The 24,982-nt window shown below is 41.1% G+C and overlaps 1 protein-coding gene across 4 annotated transcripts in view; it reads left to right on the top strand.

Moving 5' to 3' along the window:
- Positions 1 to 24,982, top strand: part of ALG14 (ALG14 UDP-N-acetylglucosaminyltransferase subunit) — a 104,608-nt gene that overhangs the window by 61,186 nt on the left and 18,440 nt on the right. The window contains exon 4 of one of the 4 annotated variants that reach the window (XM_027114398.1): positions 20,890 to 22,423. The exons of the other annotated variants lie outside the window; for them this stretch is intronic. Within the exon in view, the coding sequence (XP_026970199.1) occupies positions 20,890 to 21,114 (225 nt within the window). The 3' untranslated portion in view covers positions 21,115 to 22,423. Of the gene's footprint in view, positions 1 to 20,889; positions 22,424 to 24,982 lie in introns of those variants that run through there. 4 annotated transcript variants of the gene reach the window in all.

Here is a 24,982-nt window from a genome sequence, read left to right as displayed (position 1 = left end):
AATGTTTATAGCTGACAGTTTGTGAAAACAGGTTTGCACTTATGGGCTAAATAATTACTTTTCTCTAAAGACAGGTGTGTCATGCTCAAATCAGTTGTGTCCACATCTTCAAAGCTCCAGATGCTATTTTTCAAAAGATTTGCTTACACAATACAGTATTTTGTAGATAAGTCTCATTAGTGGAGGCAGTGCCCACAGCTCAGGGGACTTAGTCTGTTGCTGTTTTATTATTCCCAAGCCAACTTTCCTGTTTCAGCTTTTCAAAGAGCCATGATTCATCTCTGTGAAGTCATACAGGGAGAAAAAAATCCCTCCTTGCTCAATACGAAGGGAGAAGAGAATTGGGGTGGGGTCGAGGCTGGGAGTGGGTGGGAATATGGATTTCCCTCCCTCTGTGGGAACTAGGTGAGGCTTGTGTGTGGCGCAAACTTCCAGTCTTCAGGTCACGAAGAAGAGTTCCTCATTTTTGTTATATAGGTTTCATCAAGAATTCATTTTGAGTATTTGCTTTACATTTTTTTCTGAAAGTTTCCACATTATTGTTTTCTCTGGCTTGCATCCACTATACCTTGATCGTGGTAGAGGAGGAAATATGCCATACTGGGAATCAGGATGTTTTGGGTTTTGCTCTCAGCTTTGTGAATAATTAGGCATGTGACTCGAAGCTAATCACTTAGCCTGTCTGAGCTTAGCCTCTCCTCCAATCAAACGGGAATAATAGGAAGGCACAGTAGGCAGAGCACAGATGTCAGATCCACTTGCTTTTGAGCAGGCCACTCCCTCTGCCGGGAAGGTGATTGATTCCCTACCATTCAAAACCACTAACTCCTGCTCACCTGGTGTCTGAATGACTGGCGCTGGTTGGAGCTCCTGCACCTCATAATATCTTAGATATAGTGGATGCCCAAAACATATTTTTTAAATTATGGTGGTGACTTAGCTCTGAGATTATTTCTGGGGTTCCTCATAGTTTATTTAAGGAACACCTGTCACCCATACACATGCATTCGAAAGCTTGGCTATCCTTCTACTGTCCCGCCCTATACAGCAGCGTTCTCTCTTCTGTCTCTTTTCGTACTTTGACCTTTCTTTCTCTTTCTTCCTCTTTCTCACTCACACCTCTGCCCTCCCATTGGGATTCATGTTGATGGCCCCGGGGTTTGGCCCATTATCTTCCACTTTTCTCCGGCTGCCTCGATCAACTTCTGCTGCAGAAATTCTTCTTCCCTTAGGTCTCTTAGGAGATAGAACTTTTTTTTTTTTTTTTTTGGCTGTGCTGTTCAGCATGTGGGATCTTAGTTCCCTGACCAGGGATCGAACCCGTGCCCCCTGCATTGGGAGCATGGAGTCCTAACCACTGGACCACCAGGGAAGTCCCGGATAGAACTAAATTTTAAGTTTTCATAAGTCTCCCAGTTTTTTGTCCCTGAATTAGCACACTCACCTTTGTTTTAAGGGCTCTCTTACTACTGACTATAGGAAGCAGATGGGTATTGACAAAAGTTGTAAGCATTATCAGAGTTAGATGTGTAAGAGCTTATGCATTACTGATAGACTTTATTCAAATAAAATGGCTAAGGTCTTTCTCAATGCCTTTTCTTTGTCTACTTCAGTGAGCCCTTTTTAAAATATTTAAGACTAGGCCTCCTGCGTTCTCTTTTTTTATCAACTAATTCTGAAGCAAATTGATGATCTTGGATCACAAGTAGATACAAACATGTTTTGTCTGATTCACATAGCTGGTCGGCATTGGTACCACATGGTTGTTTCAGGTATTTCATGTTGCACAAAAATCCATATTTCTGGCTCTTTTTGAAAAATTGGAAGGGCAGGCGACTGCAGGGCAGGTATCACCTAGAGCTGAGTCGTGACGGCTCTGTTTGGGGTACATGCTCTCTTACCTCTGGTTGTTTCGTTTATATAGGTTCCCTGAGCGGATTTTGTTTGTGTTCAGCTTTCACGCCTTTCCCAGCAACAAAAATGGGCGGTAGCAGTGCGAAAGGGTGGTTTGAAGGCCTCATCCACATGGGGGGCTAAATGCAGGCTACGCACATGAAGGCGGTGGGCTCGCTGTGCACAGTGGCAAGACAAACCTGCCGCCCCTGAACCCTTCCTCCTTAAAGTCCTGGAGCTGCCACTGCTCTTGTGGCAGAACTATTTAGTAGATTATTTATATCCTGGTGGATTTCTGTATACAGCAATCAATGCGTGTCTCATATTCCCCCTCCTCTTTTTATTAGAACAGTCGTATTAAGTGATTCCCTGGTGGGGAATCCACTTGTACTCTTAGAATCATAAACTTACACAGGTAATACCTTAGCAATCATTTAATCCCACATCCTCTTTATAAAGTTAAGATAATAAGTTCTAAGACTTGTCTCGAGTCTTAGAACTAATAGCAAAGCATGGATGAAAAACCCAGTTCTTCTCAGTCCCAGCTCCAGGCTCAGCTCTAGACCACACTACAAATGAAACATAGATTTCTTTCCTCTCTAAGAGCAACCAAGTGTGTACTCTCTACATGAAACAAAGGAAATGGGCTTGGGCAGCATGTATAGTAAGGTTCAGAATCTAGGTCTGCCATTCTAATATTTGGGCAAGCTTAAGTGAGCTATTTGATCTCCAGAAACTTCCTTTTCCTCATCTGTAGAACAGAGACCATGAAACCTACTTCATAGTCTTATGTGAATATAACTAGTATGTACACAAGGGGCCTCCATGGTAGGTTCCTAGGTCCTTCTCACCCCTTTATCACCAGGTTCAATATTCTCTTCCAAAACTTGAGAGGCTAACAAGGAGTTAATAAATATTTTTAAACTTAAGCCAAGGAATGTCTGCACAGTGCCCAGTTTGGATGACGTGGTATGTCTAACTGTTTTCATGTTGATTTTCATGCCACAGGGAGCCCCTTCAGGCATGAAAACAACCAAGGATTATTTGCTTCTCTGTCCTTTCCTTCTCGGCCCTCTTGTGTTTTCGTCACATACTCCAGCCTTTCTAAAAGCAGTCTGTCAGGTTCTCTCTCCTACTGGGCCACCGTTCAACGACATCCTTCTGAATCTGCCCCCTCTCAAGGAGGAGCTTGTGGGCATGGGCCTGATTCTCAGTTACACAATTCATATCCTCAATTTCTGGAAGCTTCTTCTGAGCTGTGTCTTGGACTATCAGTCCATCCAGATCTTTCCCACCTGTGAACTCTTCAGACTAACATTTCACTGTCACTGGTCATCTCACTTCCATTCATTTTCTCCTTCCCCAACTTACATTATGAGCACTTTAAGGGCCAAAACCAGTCTTCTGGCTGTATTATTATCTGCCAGGCAGCTTAGCAGTGTGTGGGTGCTTAGGGAGGTCTTTCATTAGTAACTGGATTGTAAGGAACTGGAAGACACCGTGACAAATACTAGCAGCTCCTGATCCCAGCTGACCCCAGAGTGCTGCACTGTCTTCCTTCTCTGCCAGTTAAATATCTCCTCCTCGGCCACCACCCTCTTTTCCTTCTTAGGTCCCACTCAGAGGTGAATGACATTCAGGGGACCCTTGAACTGCCTCCTGGATCACCTTTATTCCTGTGCCTCTTTCCCTCCCCACTAGCCAGGTGTGCCCCTTCCTCTTAGTTATCAAAGAGCATGGGGGGCTTCCGTGGTGGCGCACTGGTTGAGAGTCCACCTGCCGATGCAGGGGACACAGGTTCGTGCCCCGGCCCGGGAAGATCCCACGTGCCGCGGAGCAGCTGGGCCCGTGAGCCATGGCCGCTGAGCCTGTGCGTCCGGAGCCTGTGCTCCGCAACGGGAGAGGCCACAACAGTGAGAGGTCCGCGTACCGCAAAAAAAAAAAAAAAAAAAAAAAGCATGGGAACTTGGACCTCCCCTCTTCTAAGAGTGCCGTGGCAAGTCTAAAACTGTGCAAAGCTCTCTTCATATTGAAAAGGATTGGGAAGCATAACTAAGCCTGAGGAACTTGGGTCTTCCTCTGCTGTCGTTCTGCCAAAATACCCACTTGATTCTTAAGGAAAATGTTATTCATTGAATTACTTTTTATTTTTTAAGCGGACCTGAAACTATCAATGCAGAATTGCTTTCTGATGCCACTTCTTAGGATCATAAAACCTAGATATCAGAGCAAGATTTTTTTTACTGGTTATAATCTGAATCTCTATCCTTTGAAGTCATTTATTCCTGAATTTGTTATTATTTTATAAACTTATTTACAAATAAAAAATTATCTGTAAATAAATTTACAAATAATTGTAATTTGTCTATAAATAACTGTAAATAAATAAATTATTTACAGTGGTGTTATTATTTTACATTGAATAACTGCTGTGAGCTGAGACCTGAGCTGGGCACCGCGGAAGAAAGAGGTGACCATGAGAAATGGGTGGCATTCATGCTCAGAAGAGTATATAATTTAGGAAGCAGGCACTGCCCCAAGTCCAGGATTAGGAAGGAGGGATCATGTGAACTGGGATCTGAACTGACGGCCTCAAGGTTCAAGACAGAAACACCAGTGTGATTATTCGGAGGTGTTTTAAATCCCAGGCCCTCTTTTGGTGGTGAGAGTACGTTAATGAGCCATTATCCCGTCGTTCACAAACCACGCAGTGAAGAATATGGCATAAGGCTTCAGGATGTCTGACAGCATAGTTCCAGAAGGCGGGAGCAGCAAATGTACTTCAAAGAACCCAGAACAAATAGCCCTTTAGGTCAGTTTTTAAATCAATAACAGATCGGGCACTACAAGAGGAAGCCTGTTTCCCAGCCAAACAGTGAACAATGCTAAAAGCCCCGCTCCCACAGTCTCTGGGGAGTAATTAGAACTTGTTCAGTAATCAGCCAGTTTGGATTTCTGAGAATGATTCTAAACACAAAATGATAAAAGTTGGTAAAGTAAACTAAACTGTTGTTTCATAATCGAGTTTCATAATTTAATTAGAGAATCATAAAGTTAGAAATGCTGGAAGGTTTTTTGTTTTGTTATTTTTAAGGAGAAGTGATTTAAAGGCAATGCTATTAAAATAAAAATAATTCTAAAAATATATGCTGAAGCCTTTTATCTTACTGAGGACCAGAAACAGTAGAATATCCAAGTCGGAGTCTAGTCCTCATTAGACCAATAAATTAGTTTTGGAACTCTGAAGTAGTTGTTTGATTTCTTTTGTCTACAGAGCCAGTGCAGCTTTGGTGGATTGCTTGTTTTAATTGTTGGCAAAGCGCTGTAAACATCCAGGTTCTGGTTGCTGTATTTTTATTATAATGCACAGGAAACTTCCATCAGAAGCATTAGAGGGTTAGGATAAATTGTAAATTAACAATAGTTTTTGGTCAAGTTCAAATATGGCCTGTTACTTATCCTGCATTGGAAAAATGAGACAATTCTATGATTACAAATATATGGCAACTAGTATCTTTGATGAGAGGGAAAGATTCTCCTGGATTGTTTTTTGTTTTAGTTTTTCGTTTAATCAACAGCGCAGACACAGAGTTGGACAATATCTTACCAAATTATACTCTTTCCTATGATGTCACTTTTGATCTTTAAGGTTCCTTCCAGCTTTGAGTCTTTGATTCACTGATTCTAATTTGATACACTAGGAAATTCCACCAAAGCAGGGCTGCCTGGTACAGGCCCTGTTGGCCCTGGAGTATAGATGTTCTCAAGGGGAAACCCAGTGTATGATGATGTAGTGTGTGACTGACCTGCAGAGAGGATTGCCTGATTAGAGGTACCTCAGAACTTGCCCTAACGCTGTCAGCATAGCCTTGGTGACCACCAAATCTGGCATTTGTATTTTTTTAGTAACAAATGTGGAGGACTTATTATTACTTAATGAGCAGCAAAATCTTACTGGACTCTACTATAATAACTTGGTAGCTTTCTCTAATAAGACAATACAACTGGAAAATAGTTGATATAAGTTTAATTCCAACTATACGTCTCACCAAGTTGGATGGTATAGTATTTCCCTAAACTAGAGATTTTGGATTACCATGACATTCACCAAAAGATCCAAACCATGTTTACATGGAAGTTCATATGATGAAATAATAATTAAAATTCACTTTTTTAAAAACTTTTTATTTTATATTGGAGTATAGCCGATTAACAATGTTGTGATAGTTTCAGGTGCACAGCAAAGGGACTCAGCCATAAATATACATGTATCCATTCTCCCCTAAACTTTTTATCACTTTTACTTATTAGAAGTGAAGACTAAAACGATGATCAAATTTAATTTTTGAATTTCAATAATAAGGAATAATAAAGAATCTTAATCCTGTTTTATATGGAAGTAATTGGTATCTTTAGGTTTCTAGGCTAATTTATTTATTTATTTTGCGGTACGCGGGCCTCTCACCGTTGTGGCCTCTCCCGTTGCGGAGCACAGGCTCCGGACGCGCAGGCTCAGCGGCCATGGCTCACGGGCCCAGCCGCTCCGCGGCATGTGGGATCTTCCCGGACCGGGGCACGAACCCGTGTCCCCTGCATCGGCAGGCGGACTCTCAACCACTGTGCCACCAGGGAAGCCCTAGGCTAATTTAGATGCACCCCCATTCCTCATTCTTTTCTTTTTTTTGAATTTTATTTATTTTTTTATACGCCTCATTCTTTTCTGAGTTGGCTTTCTGATCATAGTGTGGCCTTCTGGCCACACAGTATTCTAAGTTTATGATAAGAACAATTCCTCTGACTTTATTCAATTTCTTTGTTTATATAATGAAGCATGTTGCTTGTTTATGTTTCTGCTAGGCCCTGTTGGAATTTTCTCTTCCAAATTTGTAGAACTTTTCTCTAAATATGGAAGGATATGGTGATATATTTTTCCCTTCCAGTCAATAAGAACTTTCTTTTCTTTGTAGAACTTAGGAATGGCAAAAAGAACTAACTCATTCTTGTGATATTTTCTAAATCCATAATACACAAATGAGTAGTCACATGGCTGATAGAAATATCAGTATACTGTAGCTTGTTGTTTCTTTCTCTCACTTTTTTTTTAAGTAGATTTTATTTTTTAGAGCAGTTTTAGGTTTACAGCAAAATTCAGCAGAAGGCACAGAGATTTCCCATTTACCCTCTGCCCCCACAGATGCATAGCCTCCCCCGTCATCACCGTCCCTCACCAGAGTGGTACATTTGTTACAGTTGATAAACCTACATCGACACCTCATTTTCACCCAAAGTCCTGATATTTATATTACTCTTCACTCTTGGTGTTACACATTATATATTTTACAAATATATAATGACATGTATCTGCCATTATATTATCATGCAGCGTAGTTTCACTGCCTTAAACATACTCTGTGCTTTGCTTATTCATTCCTCACTGCCCCAGCTCCTGACAATCACTGAATTTTTTTTTTTTACTATCTTTATAGTTTTGCCTTTTCCAGAATGTCATATAGTTGCAATCATACAGTACGTAGCCTTTTCAGATTGACTTCTTTCAGGTGGTAATATGCAGTTAAGTTTCTTCCATGTCTTTCCATGGCTTGATAACTCATTTCTTTTCAGTGCTGAATAATATTCCATTGTCTGGTTGTACCACAGTTTAGTTATCCATTCACCTGCTGAAGGATACCTTGGTTGCTTTCAAGTTTTGGCAATTGTGAATAAAGCTGCTATAAACATCTGTGTACAGGTTTTTGCGTATACATAAGTTTTTAATCCCTTGGGTAAGTTCCAAGAAGCACAGTTACTGGGTCATATGGTAAGAGTATGTTTAATTATCTGAGAAACTGCCAAACTGCCTTCCAAAGCGGCTGGACCATTTTGCATTCCCACCAACAATGAATGAGAGTCCCTGTTGCTCCACATCTTCATCAGCATTTGATGTTGTCAGCGTTCTGGATTTTGGCCATTCTTATGGGTTTGTACTGGTCTCTCATTGTTTTAATTTGCATTTCTCTAATGACATATGATGCGGAGCATCTTTTCACGTGCTTATTTGCTATCTGTGTGTCTTCTTTGATGAAGTGTCTGTAAAGATCTTTGGCCCGTTTCTTAGTCGGTTTATTCATTTTCTCATTGTTGAGCTTTAAAAGTTCTTTGTATATTTAGGATAACAGTCCTTTATCAGATATATCTTTTGCAAATATTTTTTCCCAGTCTGTGGCTTGTCTTCATTTTCTTGATAATGTCTTTTAAAGAATAGAAGTTTTTTATTTTAATGAAGTCCAACTTTTCAGTTGTTTCTTTCATGGATTGTGCCTTTGGTATTATATCTAAAAAGTCATTGCCAAACCAAAGGTTGTATAGAGTTTCTGTGTTATGTTCTAGGAATTTCATGGTTTTGCATTTTACGTTTAGGTCTATGATCCATTTTGAGTTAGTTTTTGTGAAGGGTGTAAGATCTGTGTCTAGATTCTCTGCTTTTTTTTTTTTTTTTCATGTAGATGTCCAGTTTTTCCAGCATCATTTGTTGAAAAGACTGTCATTGTTCCATTGTGTTGCCTTCACTCTGTTGTCAAATATCAGTATTTATGTGGCTTTATTTCTGGCTCTCTATTCTGTTCTTTTGACATACTTGTCTGTTCTTTCACCAATACCACACTGTCTTGATACTATAGCTTTATTGTAAGTACAAAGTCAGTACGTACTTATTGAAGTCAGGTAGTGTCAGTCCACTAACTTGGTTCTTCTTCAATATTATGTTGTCTGTTCTGTGTCTTTTGCCTCTCCATATAAACTTTAAAATTAGTTTATTGATATCCACAAAATATTGATAATTTGTTGGGAATTTGACTAAGATTGTATTGAACCTATAGATCAAATTGGGAAGAACTGACATCTTGGTAATACTGAGTCTTCCTATCCATGAACATGGAATATATATTTCATTCTTATTTGATCCTGTTTTTCAGAGTTTTATAGTTTTCCTCATATAGATCTTATACATATTTTGTTAGATTTATATCTAAGTATTTCATTGTTTGGGGTGCTGTTGTAAATGGTTATGTGTTTTTAATTTAAAATTCCAATTGTCCAATAGAAAAGTGATTGGCTTTTGTGTATCAACCTTATATCCTATAACCTTGCTATAATCACTTATTAGTTCTAGGAAATTTTTGGTCATTTCTTTCAGATCATGCCATCTGCCAACAAAGACAGTTTTACTTCTTCCTTCCCAATTAGTACACCTTTTATTTCCTTTTCTTATCCCGTTACATTAGCTAGGACTTTATAGTATAATGTTGAAAAGGAGTGATGAAAGGGGACATCCCTGCCTTGTTTCTGATCTTAGTGGAAAAGCTCCTAGTTTCTCACCATTAAGTATAATGTTAGCTGTAGGTTTTTTGTAGATATTTTTTATCAAATTGAGGAAGTTCCCCCTCTATTCCTAGTTTACTAAGAGTTTTTTTTTAATCATGAATGGATTTGGATTTTATCAAATGCTTCTTTTCTCCATCCATTAATATGATCATGTGATTTTTCTTCTTTAGCCTGTTGTTGTGATAGATTACATGAACTGATTTTCAAATGTCGAACCAGACTTGCATACATGGAATAAATCCCACTTGATTGTGGTGTATAATTATTTTCAAACACTGTTGGATTCAATTTGCTAATATTTTGTTGAGAATTTTTGCATCTGTGTTCGTGAGAGATATTGGTCTATAGTTTTCTTGTAAAGTCTTTGTCTGGTTTTGGAACTAGGGAAATTCTGGCCTTGTGGAATGAGTTAGGGAGTATTCCCTCCAGTTCTATCTTCTGAAAGAGAGTGTAGAGAAATGGTATAATTTCTTTAAAATATGGAATGCTTTTTATTTTGCAATCATTTTAAACTTACACAAAAGTTGCAAAAATAGTAGAGAATTCCTGTATATCATTCATCCAGCTTTCACTGGAATTAATATCTTACATAACTATAGTACAGTTATCAAGACCAAGATATTAACACTGGTATAATAACTATTAACTAAATTACAGTCTTTATTTGGATTTCGTGAGTTTTTCCATCATCATACTTTTTCTGTTCAAGATCCAATCCGAGATTCCAATCCTGGTTACTTACCAGATCTCCATCGTCTCTTCTAATCTCTGACATTTCTCCAGTCTTTCCTAGTCTTTCATAACCCTTACACTTTAGAAGCAAACTGATCAGTTATTTTGCATACAGAGACTACAGTTGTATGATTACATAGTGGGATTCATTCTTTCTTTATTTCTGAATGAAAGTTTGAGCTTTCTAAAGAAGACTGTATTTCGTGTTTGTGAAAATCCTGGTGTTTACATTTTAGCAAGTTGCAGTTATTGTCACGTATTACCTTCTTGGGGATCTATAGTTATTTGGAAACTCCTCCTTCACTACAAGGAAATGATGTATCCTCTGTTCTATTTACTACAGCAGTCTTTCTGTCTCCAGTAATGATATGTGAAGTATCAGGTGAGGAATAACTTTCTTATTGCAGAATATAGTTCCTAAATTAATAATTTTTTTAATTTTATAAGTTATCTTTAAAACCCTTATGTAGGTTCCTCAGAAAGTTAAACATAGAATTACCATATGATCCACCAATTTCACTCCTAGGTTTACCCAAAATGATTGAAATCAGGGACTCAAACAGATACTTGTACACCAGTGCTCATAGCACACTAGCCAAAAGGGGAAAACAACCCTAGTGTCCATCAACAGATGAATAGATAACACAATGTGGTATATACATACAATGGAATATTATTCAGCCATAAAAAGGAATGAAATTCTGATACATGCTACAACATCTATACTTGAAAACATTATGCTAAATGAAATAAGCCAGACCAAAAAAAAAGACAAATATTGTTTAATTCCAGTTATATGATGTACCTAGAATAGGCAAATTCATAAAGAGTAGAATAGAGATTACCAGGGCCTGGGAGGAGGGGATAGTGGGGAGTTATTATTTATTGGGTACAGAGTTTCTGTTTGATACGATGAAAAGGTTCTAGAGATGGTTAGTTGCGATGGTTGCACACACTATAAATGTTCTTAATGATGCTGAATTGTACACTTAAAAATGGTTAAAAGGGTAAATTTTGTTACGTGTATTTTACCACAATTTTTAAAAAGCCTTATCCAACTATTGCTCTCCTTCCCACCCCCCACTTATTGGATCATTTTAATCCAATATATATCTTTTCCATATTTCACAGATTAATTTTTTTCTGAGAAACCTTAAATAGCATTATCATGGTAAAGCTGACATTATAAAAACTGTATTTCATCTGTCATTAGAAGTTTGAAAAAGTTTCATCTCAAATTTATTTGAATGTGAATAAGATAAATTATGACACTAGTATTTGATTAGTTACGAAGATCAATAATATTAGAAGCATAAGCTTAGAGATTCATTTTGTCCTATTGTCTTGGGTTTTGTGATTGACATTCACATAAAGTTTAGCCTCTGAATGATCTAACTGCAAAATGTACCACTCACATTCATCAAACCTCCTGACGTTGTGCCTCGGATTCTCCAGAAGTAAGAAGGAGTGCAGATACCTGCTTGAATTGTAGGGAATCTAGGGGCTAGGGACGTATGTAGACTAATAAGCTCCAGACTCGTAACACCATTTGCTAGCTTGTTCAGTCTCATGATTGGCAGCACGATCAAGAAGCGGTTCTCAAAAGAAGAGAATACGGGGCAAAACAAAGATAGATATCTGCCATACCAGGTCATTTCATTAACTCATTCAACAAATATCTGTCGAGCAGCTGTTATATGCTAAACACTTCCGAGGGCTTGGGGTACATTAACTAACAAAACAGACAAATAACCCAGCTCTCACATAGTTTACCTTTGAGCTGGTCTTTTCAGCAGCAAAAGTGTATTGGGACTTGGGCAGCCAGCAGATGTGACATAAAGTGCTTAAACTTCTGAGGCTAACCTGTCCCCTGTTTGTTGGTCAGTTAGTTGAAGTCTTTGCATTCGGGGTGGATAGCAAGCTGGCATTTATGTCAGAGTGATGTTCTTCTGCAGAGTTCTGCTGTAGCTTCCAAAGATTCAGACCAGTGGATGGTGTCACTGTGGTTCAAGAGTCCTTAGCATCTAGAATGAAGAGATGAGCTGGTACCGTTTCAGTCCGAGGGGACAGAACGTTGGTAAGAGCCAGTCAAGTTATTGCAAGGTTTCAGTCTCAGACCAAAATGGGATGAAAAATCAGGAGCCTAGATGGAATTATGCATGATGGGGCTCAAGCTGACGTTCACTAGACACACAGGAATGCAGGGGCTTTCCACACACACCAGGTCCATGCTTAATGCAGAAATACTAATTCCAGTTTACAGGCCAAGCCCCTGGAAAGGGTGGCACACTTGCCAGTCTTGGTTAGATTGACCTGGGACATTGGCAGACAAGAAATGACTATAAGATGGTGGTAAACAGATGCTATTGGCAAATAAAAATAATTGTTAGTGTTTATTAGCCAAACCCACATTTTCATTGTATCCTCAAAACAAAAACAAACTAGGAAGAAAAAGAAAGCTCTTTGAGATCAGAACTCTATTTGCGACTATTAAAAATTCAGATTTAACTTGTTTAAACAAAAAAGGAAAAATTTTCAATACTGGAAATACAATGATGATTAAGACAGATCTCCCCTGTTCCCTCCCCCATCCTGATCTCACTGTTTGGAGCAGTAACATTTTCCCCTTTTGGGGAGATATTAGGAAATACAGTTATATATTTCAGTGCTGGAAACCACATACAGTTCTAGGCACCACACTTTTAAAGGGCCACTGACAGATTGGAGCATGTTCAGAGGAAAATGACCCAGATAGTAAGGGAACATGAAACCAAGTTATATGAGAAACAGTTGGAGGAAGCAGGGAGATTTAGCCGAAAGAAGAGAAGATTAACCAGAGAGTATTACAGAGACCACAGTTTTCAGATTCTGGCAGAGATGCTGCGTAGGCTAGGGATTCATCATGCTCTGCCCACTGGAGCCTCCCAGAACGAGGGCCACTGAGGGGGAGATACAGGAAGAACATCGAAAAGAACTTGATAAAAATCAACGCCATGGCAGAAGGAATGGACATCATTGGAGGCAGATACCAAGCCCCATATCTCTGGAATTATTCTAACAGAGGATGTCAGTCAGCACCTGCTCACATCATACCTACTCCATGGGCCTTCCCAGACCCTACATGGCCAGTTATATCTCTTCCCCTGTTCTTCCTTTGTACTTTTAGCTCTCTGAGGTGCTGCCATGGTTTTCCTTGTACTTTAGTTCTGTTTATATATGTCTCTCTCACTAGTGATTCTCAACCCTTTCAAACTAATGTATTCTTTTTATAACAAATATAACACACCCTTCCCTATCCTGAAATGAAATTCATAGTTAATATAACCCACCTACGCAGCACATAATTTCAAAAATACAATATAATGCCCTAGTTGCAATTAAAGGTAGAAAGAAAAAGAAAGTAATTTGTAATCAAATTACATGTTTTACAGTATCTCCAGGTATGACCACACCAGGAGACACAGTAAAGTAGATATTTGGAATGTGGGAGTAGCACGATTAGGGCAGCTACAATGCAGACTGGTATAGGCACATTGCATGGGTAACTTTTCAAAAACTATGAGTAGGTTTGCTGCCCATGATGTAATATTCTTTTTCTTTTTCTCTTTAATTTTTTTCAATTTATAAGTTATTTTATTTTAATATATGTAACATAAAGTATATCATTTTCATCATTTTTAAGTGTACAGTTCTATGGCATTAAGTACATTCACATTGTTGTGTAACTGTCACCACCTTCCATCTCCAGAACTTTTTCATCTTCCCCAACTCCTGATGTAATTTTCTTAAGTAGTGAACACTCTTGGTAGAAGTCCAAACAAAACAAAGTACAACAGCGTTCCTTCAGTTTCCATGGTAGTTCTATTCGGAAAAATTCAGTGTATATATAAAACAGGCAAAACAATTTTTGTTTTTCTTTGTCAAACAGAATTAGGTTCTAAGCTCAGATAATTGTAAACGGATTATCACCCGTATGGATGACCAGTGAGATACAGGATAGTGCTTTGTTGTATGAAGCAGACTAAATATTGCAGAATATCTGTATCACTGGCACCTGTCCACTAAGCGCAAGTAGCACCCCTCAGTCACTGTAACAACCAGAAATGATCTTGTTAGTTCCCTAATATATTACCACCATTGAGAGCCAGACTATACAGTACATGAACTCTGAAAAGGCAAGCCCCAGTTTTGTTCTCTTTTAACTTCCTTGGTACTTGGTACAAGAGGCTCTCAGTGTTTATTAAAGTAGAGAGCGTAGTAGAGAGGATGCCCAGATATCCCTCAAGTATCTGTAACTCAGCTTTTCTAAAACTAAACAAGGTATCATCTTCCTCTTCTGTAACCCGCTCCTCAATCTGTCTTACTTCCTTTATTCTCAGTCTTTACAGTAGTCTTAAAAAGCTAGAAACTATGGATTCATCTCCCTCACTGTGCACATCCAGTGGGTCACAGGCCATCACTTCTGCTGTCCAAACAACGGCATCCTCTGTTTCCCCCGCTCCAACCTTCCTTTATATCTTCATCCAGACTATTATAATATGCTTGTTTGCTGGCCTCCATGGTCGCCCCCCTTCAAATATACCGTGAACTCTGAACATTCCATCGACATGCCAAGCCCTCCATGTTTGGGTAGTGTAGTTCCCTATGCCTAGAGAAACTGTTACCTTTTTCACCTTGAAAAGCTCCTCCTCATACATCAAGACCCAGCTTAAATGTCTCCTCCTTGGGTCCCAGACCTGAGACAGAATTACTCACTCTGCGTCTCTGTTCATATCTTGGTTGTGTCATATTCTTGCGTTAACCTTTATTTGTTCACGTGCCTGTGCTTTCTGCCAGACTGAGAGTTCCTTGAATAGAAGTTAGTTGCTCAGGCTTTGGAGTCAGTGGCTAGAGTTTGAATCCTACATGACTTGGCGATCCTATGGTCTTGGGCAAAGTCCTTAACCTCTGGAAGCCCCAGTTTTCTTATCTGTAAAATGGGGATAATATACTGCTTATAAAGTGTTTAGAACAAAGCTTGAAATGTTAATCATTTTCATTGGCTTTGTATCTGTCCAGCACCTCATAAGAAACAAAATAGAGAGGGTGCTTTACCAGCTCTTTTGAATGAAGGAAGGACGGACTGCTGATATTGTCAGATTTGGAGATTTTATTGTTTAGTCGTGTTCAAACGGATGTTATATTTGGCACGTATAGCCAATTTTATCATGCATAAATTTATCCATGGAAAATATTCTTAAAAGAAAAAGGGGATCTGTTTTCTGCTCTGACTTTTTATAGGTTCATTAAAAAGCATTCATTCTGAAACAGTAATGTAAAAAACGCTTGGGCTTGTAAAGTCCATGCCCAGTGTGGAAAATTATGTGCCTAGAAACTACTGTTTTCTGGATTTTGACTTGCATTTTCCAAAACATGAAGTGTGGGGATTGTCACTTGTCTCTTATTCATCTGAACAGGTGAAGATCAGCGAGCACCTCTGGCATTGTTGAGCCAAACTCTGTGACTGTCCTACACTTGTCTCATCTTCAGTACAAAATATATATTCTTATTCAGCTTATGACTCAGTTGTTTGTTTTAAAAACTTTTAAGTGCTGTTTGCAGTGTAAAACCAAATCCTAAATTTTAAAAACTTCCATAGCTAATACTCTGCTAAATGTTTTCAATCCTGACATTTAATCTCCATGAACTGGAGCTCTCTGATTTCACTGTTTGCAGCTAGTAAATGTCACTCTAAACATTGTTGCTTTCACTCACACTTAAGCACTTTCATCTGCAGTGGGTGCAGTGTGTCAGAGAATTCTTTGTGTGCTGCTCTAGTGAGGGGAAAAAAAGACGAAGTCCGGCCTTTAAACAGACTGAAAAAAACTGCTTGGAAGGCAGCGATGACCCTGTTTTTTATATGGTGTTTGTGAACACACAATCCTGAGTTCTACCAGATTCTCTTAAAAAGCAACTATATTAGCTCAGTCAGAACAGGGTCCCCGCTGAGGTCATACGTGGTTGCCCGCCAAGCAGCTCCTCCCTCTTTTGTGACTGGAGGGGGATCGGTGGGGAAAAGGGGTAGAAGATGCGGTCATTCCTTTAATTTCACTTTTGCCTGCAGGAGGAATCTTGTCATCCTCTGGCTCCCCAAACTATTTTCAACCTGGGTGTTTTATTTCTTAGTTCCTGAAGGCTGCTGGCACACAGGACAGCCCTCACCTTTCATCATCTTGACATGAAATGGAAAATCAGTTTGTGGCTGTTTTCATAGCTAGTGATTTACTCTCGTCCTTTTATCTGCCTCCACTTTATGCTCTTTGTTTGGACATACTTTTATTTCCTGTCTCTATGGCCTTTTGTTCTCCTGGGATTTTTCTGTTCATTCTTCCTTCCCCTGCCTCCTTCCCATCCTCCATTCCCTGAAATCCCTCTGGGCCTCATTCTCCCCTTGGTCCCCAGGCCCTTGCCCTGCCCCTTTTGTGCACATCCTGCTTCATGCTTGGCTGCCTGCCTTTCTCCTCCCTGGTCTGTTACATGCACTGCTGGTGCCACCTGCACTGCTTCTGTCATCCTCCAGGTCCCTCTTCATGTACCTGAGGGCTCAGTCAGTACAGCGGACAACAGGCAGACAGGCTGAACTCGTCCCTAGTCACTGCTGTAGACAGATTATCAGCTAAGTTCTTAGGCAGACATGTGTTTTTAAGGTAGTTAATGCCTACACCAGCCTTTGTTTCCAGTTTCCTGGCAGCCATGCTGAAGCATGAATTGAAGCCTGGAAATAGAACACTCTACAAGAAGCACGGAAGTGGGAATTTTAGAAAACCATGGGCTCTTCTGTCAGACATAGATTCAAGTCTCTGTGGTTTTTTAGCTTTGTGGCCTTGGACAGATTCATTCATTCATTTAACAGATATTTATTGAGTGCCTCTTATGTACCTGTATTTGGCTTTTCGGGAGCCAATTAATAGCCCTCTGTCTTCCTCTCTTATATTCTCAACCAATTGAGAAATAAGACAGTAGAAATCAAAATATTAGCTTTATCAACTGATGAAAGCCAGATTGGAGGATGTGGCTAATATATGCAGCCACCATGGGTTTCCGTCTCTGCTAAATTAGGCCACAGGCCCGCCTCTCTACTTAGCACACAAGCCAGGTATAGAGGATAGATGTTGAAGACAGACAAGCTGAAAAGAAGAGAGTGAAAAAAGCCCGGGGGGCCTGGCTGAGCTGTGCATCCTCAGCTGTTCTCCTAACCTAGTCACTGATGGGTAGGCCACTCCTCCCCCCAGGGAAGGGCTGAGTGAGAAGACCGAGCAGAAACTTCACTCCTCCTTCCTGGGACCTGGAAACTCCCTTCCTTCCAGGGAAACAGGAAGGTTGAGTATTTGCCCTTAAAACTCTAAATGGTATACTTAACCAGCGATTACCATAGGAGACAAAATAAATATTACCGGTCTATTTCCTCACCTATAAAATATGAATAATCTTACCCATCTCTTATTGTGGCTGTGGAGACTAAGATGAAATGAGATACTGTTCACAAAGAATATGAGTACTTGTTAGCTGTCATTCTTTGACCAGGACCAGCCTAAAGTAGAATTAGTCATTCAGTGGCTTGATATGTCTTTGTTGCCCTCTGTCTTCTCTTTTTGAACCCCGGTTTGGTCATTTTTCCCCTCCTCACTACTGCTTAAAAAAAAGGGAAGGAATACTGGTCCTACAGCTTTTGATTTCCAGTAAGCACACTGGCCAGATCTTTTCTAACCCTGGCATATGTGTTACACAGCTCATTAATTTGGACAAAGCAAGCATTTTGGATAATTAAGTCTACTTTAGAACTACAAAACTACTTGTTCCTGAAGGGTCACCAAAGTACAATACATGGCTACAAACAGGTATATTATTACATGAGAAATGTATGTCTTGATTCCTCACATTTATTATTATATTAAACGATATTCATGAGTTTCTCTATTACCATAGAAAATACTGCAGGTGAGCCTTGAAACCACAACGATGAAGGAAAACGGTACAGATAGTGAGTTTTAGGGGGAAACTTTTTTTTTTTTTTTTTTTGCGGTACGCGGGCCTCTCACTGTTGTGGCCCCTCCTGTTGCGGAGCACAGGCTCCGGACGCGCAGGCTCAGCGGCCGTGGCTCACAGGCCCAGCCACTCCGCGGCATGTGGGATCCTCCCGGACCGGGGCACGAACCCGTGTCCCCTGCATCGGCAGGCGGACTCTCAACCACTGCGCCACCAGGGAAGCCCCGGGAAGAATTTTTAATTCAGGGTATTTGGACTTTATTTTGAGGGCAGCAGGAAGCCACTGATGATAAATGCTAACGGGGTCAGATTTGTATTTTAGGAGAAAGCCATGTAGCAGCACTACGAGAGTGAAACGGAGGAGAGGGCGGGGCATGCAAAGCAGGGAGGAGGTGAACCAGGTGAGAGGGGAGTTGGCCCACACCAAGTAGTGGAGATCAACAGCAGCGCCCAGATTTAAGAGGCTTTAGGAGTAGAATTGGCAGGGTTTGGGTGAGAAGGGGGAAAGAGAGAAATGTATCTGGTAAGAGGGCTGTTTTCTAAAGTTAAAATAATAAGAATTCAAATGGCAGTGCTGCCAGAGGCCCTTCCTCAGCAGGATTAGAGGGTTAACATGGGGAATCCAGCCTGAGAGAGTCAGAGCCAAAAGAGAGATTAACTTGGCCAGTAAGCGGGGCTGGACCAGTCCCCCAGGAGAGAGCAGAGAAGGAGCCCTCTGGCAGGTTAAAGCTGCAGGGTATGGCATAACAGATTTGCCTTCCACTAACGGGAAAGGGAGAGGAGGAAAAAGGAAGGCAGAAAAAGAAATAAGCCAAAGTGTTGGGGGCTTTGGGGGGCCACTGTCAAGAGTGCCATGATGTTGCAGATTCTCCTGCCTCGTGCATAGTTATGTCAACCATTCACACAATAAGGCACATGAAGCCTTATTTCAGTTTTTCCAAAAAACAGGTCTCACAAAAGTACTTAGGTGGATACTAAGCTAGATGTTTTTTGTATTGTGAACTATATTTTCTTCGGGGTTTTTTTCATTGCATTCTTTTATTGCATGGGATAGAGAGAATTCAATCCCTGGGACAGGCTCTCTCCTTGTAGTATGTTTTTATAGGATGTTATAGAACTTTTCAGTTTTAAAACAAGGGTCTGAAAACAGTAAACAAGAAAAGATCAGTGAATACTTTTGCAAGGTGGAAGGGGAAGGAAAGGAGAACGACTTTATGGCTTTAGAACAGTCCATGATGTTCTTCTCTCACCCTTTTATATCCATAGATTGTATTAATTGGACATAGCACTCTGTGCCCCTCATAACAGAGCAGTATTGGGCATATCCATGGTGAACATATATTTTAGTTTTGTAAGTGATTACATAAAACAGTGGAAAACTATTTTCTCTATCTGTTTAAAGACTAAAGTTTTTCCCGCCATTTCCTAGTTTTTAAAGACTCAGTATTGGAGCGGGGAATTTTAACTAATGACATACTATAAAAGGGTTTTGTTCAGTATTTGTAGAGGCAATGTTTAAAACCATTGTTTTTTCTGAGGTATTTTGTTATGTTAAACTGACCACAACTAGAGAGACCCAGCAGTGAATCAGCAATTTCTGCCAGCTCCCCTAAGATTTTTGTTGTGCACCGGTTTTGTGCAAAGTGCTTGACGGGCTGAGTGCAGTGCCACATTTCTAGATTGTGGGCTCCCTGATTGCTTACTCAGCTTCCCAGGCCCAAGTGCTGAGAAAAATGCCAAGCATCATTATAATACCTGTTGACCGTAAACAGACTGCCAGTTACTTCTCCGGTAAAAATGAGTTTACTTGGGATCAGCAAAGAATTGCAATCTGAAGGTCTGCAACCATGGTCAACTATGCGCAGATCCCTGCTGCCAGGCCACAAGGAGAGGGGAACTCTTTTAAAGAGGGGAAAAGGAAGCTGGAAGGGCCATAGTAAACAGAGTCCATCGGAGGAGTTGGAAGAAGAGTGGCTTTTCATTGGCTGAGTTGTGAGCTTATTTATTTATTTACTTATTTATTGCAGTACACGGGCTTCTCATTGCAGAGGCTTGTCTTTGTTGCGGAGCATGGGCTCTAGGCGTGCAGGCTTCAGTAGTTGTGGCTCATAGGCTCTAGAGCACAGGCTCAGGTTGTGGCACCCGGGCTTAGTTTTTCCACGGCATGTGGGATCTTCCCAGACCAGGCTCGAACTTGTGTCTCCTGCACTGGCAGGCCGGATTCCCAACCACTGCGCCACCAGGGAAGTCCCGGGACATAACTATTGAATTTATGAATAAATTTCCTAATAGGGTCATACAGATGAGACCACGCAGAATGATGGGTTAGTGGTAGTTATTAGAATTACAACATGGATTTTAAACATACTTGATTATAATTAACATCAAATTTAAAGTTAGCATCTGTAACATGTGTGAGTGTCTGGCTCCAGTTCCCCTCCAGAATTCCCACTGCCAACATTTCCCCAGACCAGAGGGAGCCTAGTCTTGTTTCCGCACCCAGCTCTCTGTTTCAAAGACTCAAACCGCAGTGGGTCAGGCGGGGGAGGCTGAATGGGGTTAGACAGCCAGTGGGGGTAGGAGTCATGAGCAACAATGAACGAGTGGCAGTAAGGGCTGCACGGCGCTTACTCTCCGTGGAAACGCTCTGTCACAGTCAGGAAGTGTGATTTAATCCTGGTGAAGATAATTCCATTTTATACCCTGAATGGACTGTCCCTCTAACAGAATTTTATTTTCAGTCTTGCCCTGGGAAGCCCTACCAGTAATAATTCGGTGTACATTATTTGCCCTGTTAGCTGAACTGTACAAAATAGGGGGTTGATTCATCTGCCATCCCACCTCCTTTTCCCTTAAAAGGCTCTTAAAAGAGGACCTGAGAACCTGCTACCCCAACAGAAGATGCTTGGACTGTGGCCCAGCAGTGCCCTCGGCAGGATTTGTGGGAGGAGAGAAGACTGCAGTTCAGTCAAAAGAGCCACTGTTGATCTTGAAAGAACACGAGCCATACAGATGACACAAGGATTCTGTTCCCCCTTCAACTCTAAGACCCCTCTTTTGGTCTTTGTCGTGAAGCAGCCTTAGGCAGAGAGACTAAGAAAAATAATAGCAACAAATACGCATAAGGGACTTGCTGAGTTCTAAGTGCTTGTCAAGCTCTGTTTCACTTAATCCTCACTATAATGCTATGTGGAAAGCACTGCTTGAACCCTCATTTTACAGATGAGGGAACTGAGGCACAGAGAGGTGAAATAACTAGCCCAAGCTCACACAGGTAGGAAGCAGTGGAGCCCGGATTCACTCCCCGGTGGTTTGGCTCCAGGGTCCATCCTCTCATCACTGCCCTTTCCCTGGACTGTCAATGACTCAGATACCCCATCTTGTTTACCATAAGACAGAAGCTTGTTTCAAGAAACGGTGGGGGTGGGGGGCGGTGCTCCACATTTGAATTAGAAAACCTGCAGTTTTGGTATTCTCTCCATAGTGGTTAAGAATCTCTTCTTAACAAAATTTGGCTTCTGGTCAAGCAAGATGTTTCCCAGATCACCTGCTGGATTAAAAGCTGTTGCCCTGCCCTTAAGATGACTCTGGTAGAGGATTCACTCTGGTGCTACTGACAGACTGAGCCCCACCACTGAGGCCCTGCTTGTCCAGCCCTCCCCTCCCCAAAGACCCAGACTGTGATGCAGAGAAGTGTGAGCAAACCATTCTCCACGTCTGCAGAGATGCTCCTTCAGCACCAGTGGGATGGGGCACCTTGACAGCTAGGGTGACTTTGAGTGGCAGAGGATATGCCGCCTTGCCACCTCCCTACTAATGTCCGTTTCTGCCATCCTTCAGGTGCCTTCCTTCCCTGTAACCTGTCCTTATTCTCGCAATGTTGTCAACTAATCATTTTTAAAGAATTAACAGATAATTAGGGAGCTAACTTCTAGTCTTTAAGATAGGACTCCTCCCAGGGACGCTGGCTGTCTAAGAGGGAGTCTCTAGATCTAGACAACAGAGGGAAGGAGGGGCGTCATGGTGGAGCTCCTCAATTCCTGGCAGTTCTCCCTGCTATTAGGAACCTCAGGCTCACTGAAAAGCTCTTCCGATGAGTTCAGCTGGGCTGCTTGTCCCCGAAGTGGTTTTGAGCAGGATGAGAGAGAGAATGGCCTTTGATGGCTTACCAGTCCCCACGTTCCCTCCGCCGCTGCTTTCTCCCTCAGCACACACAGACCCCTTTGCAGGAAGGTAGACAAGGCGCCACTTATGAAGAGTGCCAGCCCCCTTCCTGTAGTGGTGGGCAGAGGTTTCCAAGTGCTAATTGGTACCGAAACACCTGGCAGTTTGTTTAAAATGCATATTCCCGGGCCCCAGACCCAGAGATTCTGATTTGGAGAGAATCTGCATTTTATTTATTTATTTATTTATATATTTTAAATTGAAGTATAATTGATTCACAGTGTTGTGCCCATCTCTGCTCTACAACAAAGCGACTTAGTTTTACACATATATACCTTCATTTTTAAAATATTCTTTTCCATTATGGTTTATCCCAGGAGATTACATATAGTTCCCTATGCTATACAGTAGGACCTTGTTGTTTATCCATTCTAAATGTAATAGTTTGCAACTACCAATCCCAGGTTCCCAGTCCATCCCCCTCCCTCCCCCAAGAATCTGCATTTTTGACAAGTATCCCTGGGTGAATGGGATGTGAAGGCCTGCAAAATACTAACATGGGAGTCACTTCTCTACCTGCTGGTTTAAAGGGGTCCTCTCTGAATAGAACTGGGACAAACCTACCACTTCTCTCAGTTCCTATCAATGCTCCTGTCTTCTAAGAGTATAATAAGAGAGAGTCGTTAGTACAGCCAAACACACCTAGCAAAACTCAGCTAAGCTTGAAGGCAATAAAAACCTCCAAGAGACACCCTGATTTTGACAAGAAGTGTCATTCTACTTCTTCAAGTTACCAATGGAGTCAGGTGCACCAATGCTAAAATCTTGATAAATGCATGGTGGACGATGAAAGGGAAACACCTTTTGAATGCCTGAATGTGCAGAGTGAAGCACATGTTCTGTGGAGAACCCTGCCCGTTCGTTCTAGGTGTGGAATCCAAGCTCGGCTCCAGAGTACCATGTTCTTTAACCACAACGAGGTACATCTCCTTAATGCATCTCACTCTGTTGGATTCTATCTTCTTGCCTCCATTTCATTGTCTGTCTTTGAGCATCTATGTCTACCTCTCTTTTCTACACACACAACCAGAAGCTCACAAACAAGTGTTTTTATGTATCCTTTTGGTTTAGAATTAAGGAATTAGATACTCCTCTATAAAAAAAATTTGTAAGCCTTTTTTAATACTGCAAACATAATCTGTACATAAAGAAATTATCTAAGGAAAACTGCTGACTAGTTTTCAGTTCAGCAAGATAGCAATTTTATTCATAGGTAGATGTAAAAAAAAAATTAGGGAAGGATCACGAATAAAATATCACTTATCTGCCTAAGAGAGGGCCTTGACAGAAGTCAGGAGTTACATAATTGCTTTGAATCCGAGCCAGTTCTTCCTGTTTAGAAAGGATACTCCCTTTTCTTTTGAAAATGTTAACCATTTGCCCCCATTTTATCTGCTGAAAAGCTTTCATAATCCATCTTAGTCCAATGGCATGTTATAGTCTGCCACTAATTTCTTTATTAAAGCTATAAAATATTAATAACAATTGCCAGAATTTTACCTTCAATTAAACTCCCTGTGTCACATCTGCCCTGGAGCCTACCTTGCCTTCAGCCCACTTCCAACTAATGCTGGTCCTGACTGACAGGTGCAGGACCAGGATGGGGGACAGGAGAGCCCCAGGCTTGTTTTCTAAAGCTGGTCTGAGTCTCAGCTGTGTGATCTTTCATATGTTACTTAATTGCTCTGGTCTTGAGTCTCCTTGTCTAAAAAATGAGGATAAAGACATCCACCTCAAAGGGCTGTTGTAAGGTTTAAGAAAAGGCTTATTACGCAGAATGCCACACTTATGCTCTGGGCCTGGCAAGTAGTATGTGCCCTGTGAATGTCAAGGTCTCTGCCTTCCTTCTCAAGCTAAAGGGCAAGGATTGAACTAAGTGACTCCTGAGACTGCATCTAGCGTCAGCAATCAGGGCTTCTGCGAGAGCTGCTGAGTATACGGTGTGGGGAAAACAAAAGGAAAAAGTACTGGATTACTAGGATTCAAAGACCTCCGTAAACACATTTCAGAGTGTTGAAAATACAGTGAAAACACAAAAAGACCAAGAAGTCAGGAAGTCGTCACCTTGACCATTTGGCCCAGAGAACAGGAAAACTAAAAGATTCAGTTTCCTCAACTGAAAGTAGAATCAGCCAGGAAGGTTAGGAAAACAATGTTTGGCTGGCCTGACGTTGATCTTTAACGATGATGCAAAGTAGGTACAGCTTAACCATTCAGAGAAAAAAAATTTTTTTAAGTTTTAATTTTATCTACATATCTTTTATGATGGATCGTCAGGGCAAGAAAATCAAATGTCACCCCAGTGTGGGCACCGACAACCTCTGAGCTCTTTTGCCTACTGTGCACTTACAGTTGGAGGAGCCATAAACATACATGGAGTGGCCAAACTGTGTGGAGCCCTGGGTCTTGTAGGATCTTGTTAACATGCATTCAGACTACAGGTGGGCATCCCAGAGTTGGTGGAGGGGACACTGGAGTCTGCTGTCTGTGTGTCTCCACCTACGTAACTTCCACCCCTGTAACTCAGCCCAAACGCAACAAATCAGGATGGTCGCAGAAGGTTGGGAAGTCTAGTTTCCCCATACAAGGGCAAAATAGCCGACCCTTGTTTTGAAATGAACAAGATCAGGCTTACTCACCAGGTCATCAGGCTTGTTTACCGTGTTATGGCCACGGACTTTCATGGCCATTTGGCTGAGAAGGACACTACAGTGGCTCCCCAGATCCA

This window comes from Aethalodelphis obliquidens, unplaced genomic scaffold (genome assembly GCF_003676395.1).
Source record: "Aethalodelphis obliquidens isolate GAN/ISIS:26980383/991018 unplaced genomic scaffold, ASM367639v1 scaffold13, whole genome shotgun sequence".
NCBI classification, from domain to species: Eukaryota; Metazoa; Chordata; class Mammalia; order Artiodactyla; family Delphinidae; genus Aethalodelphis; species Aethalodelphis obliquidens.
This window is presented reverse-complemented; position numbering and strand designations above follow the sequence as displayed.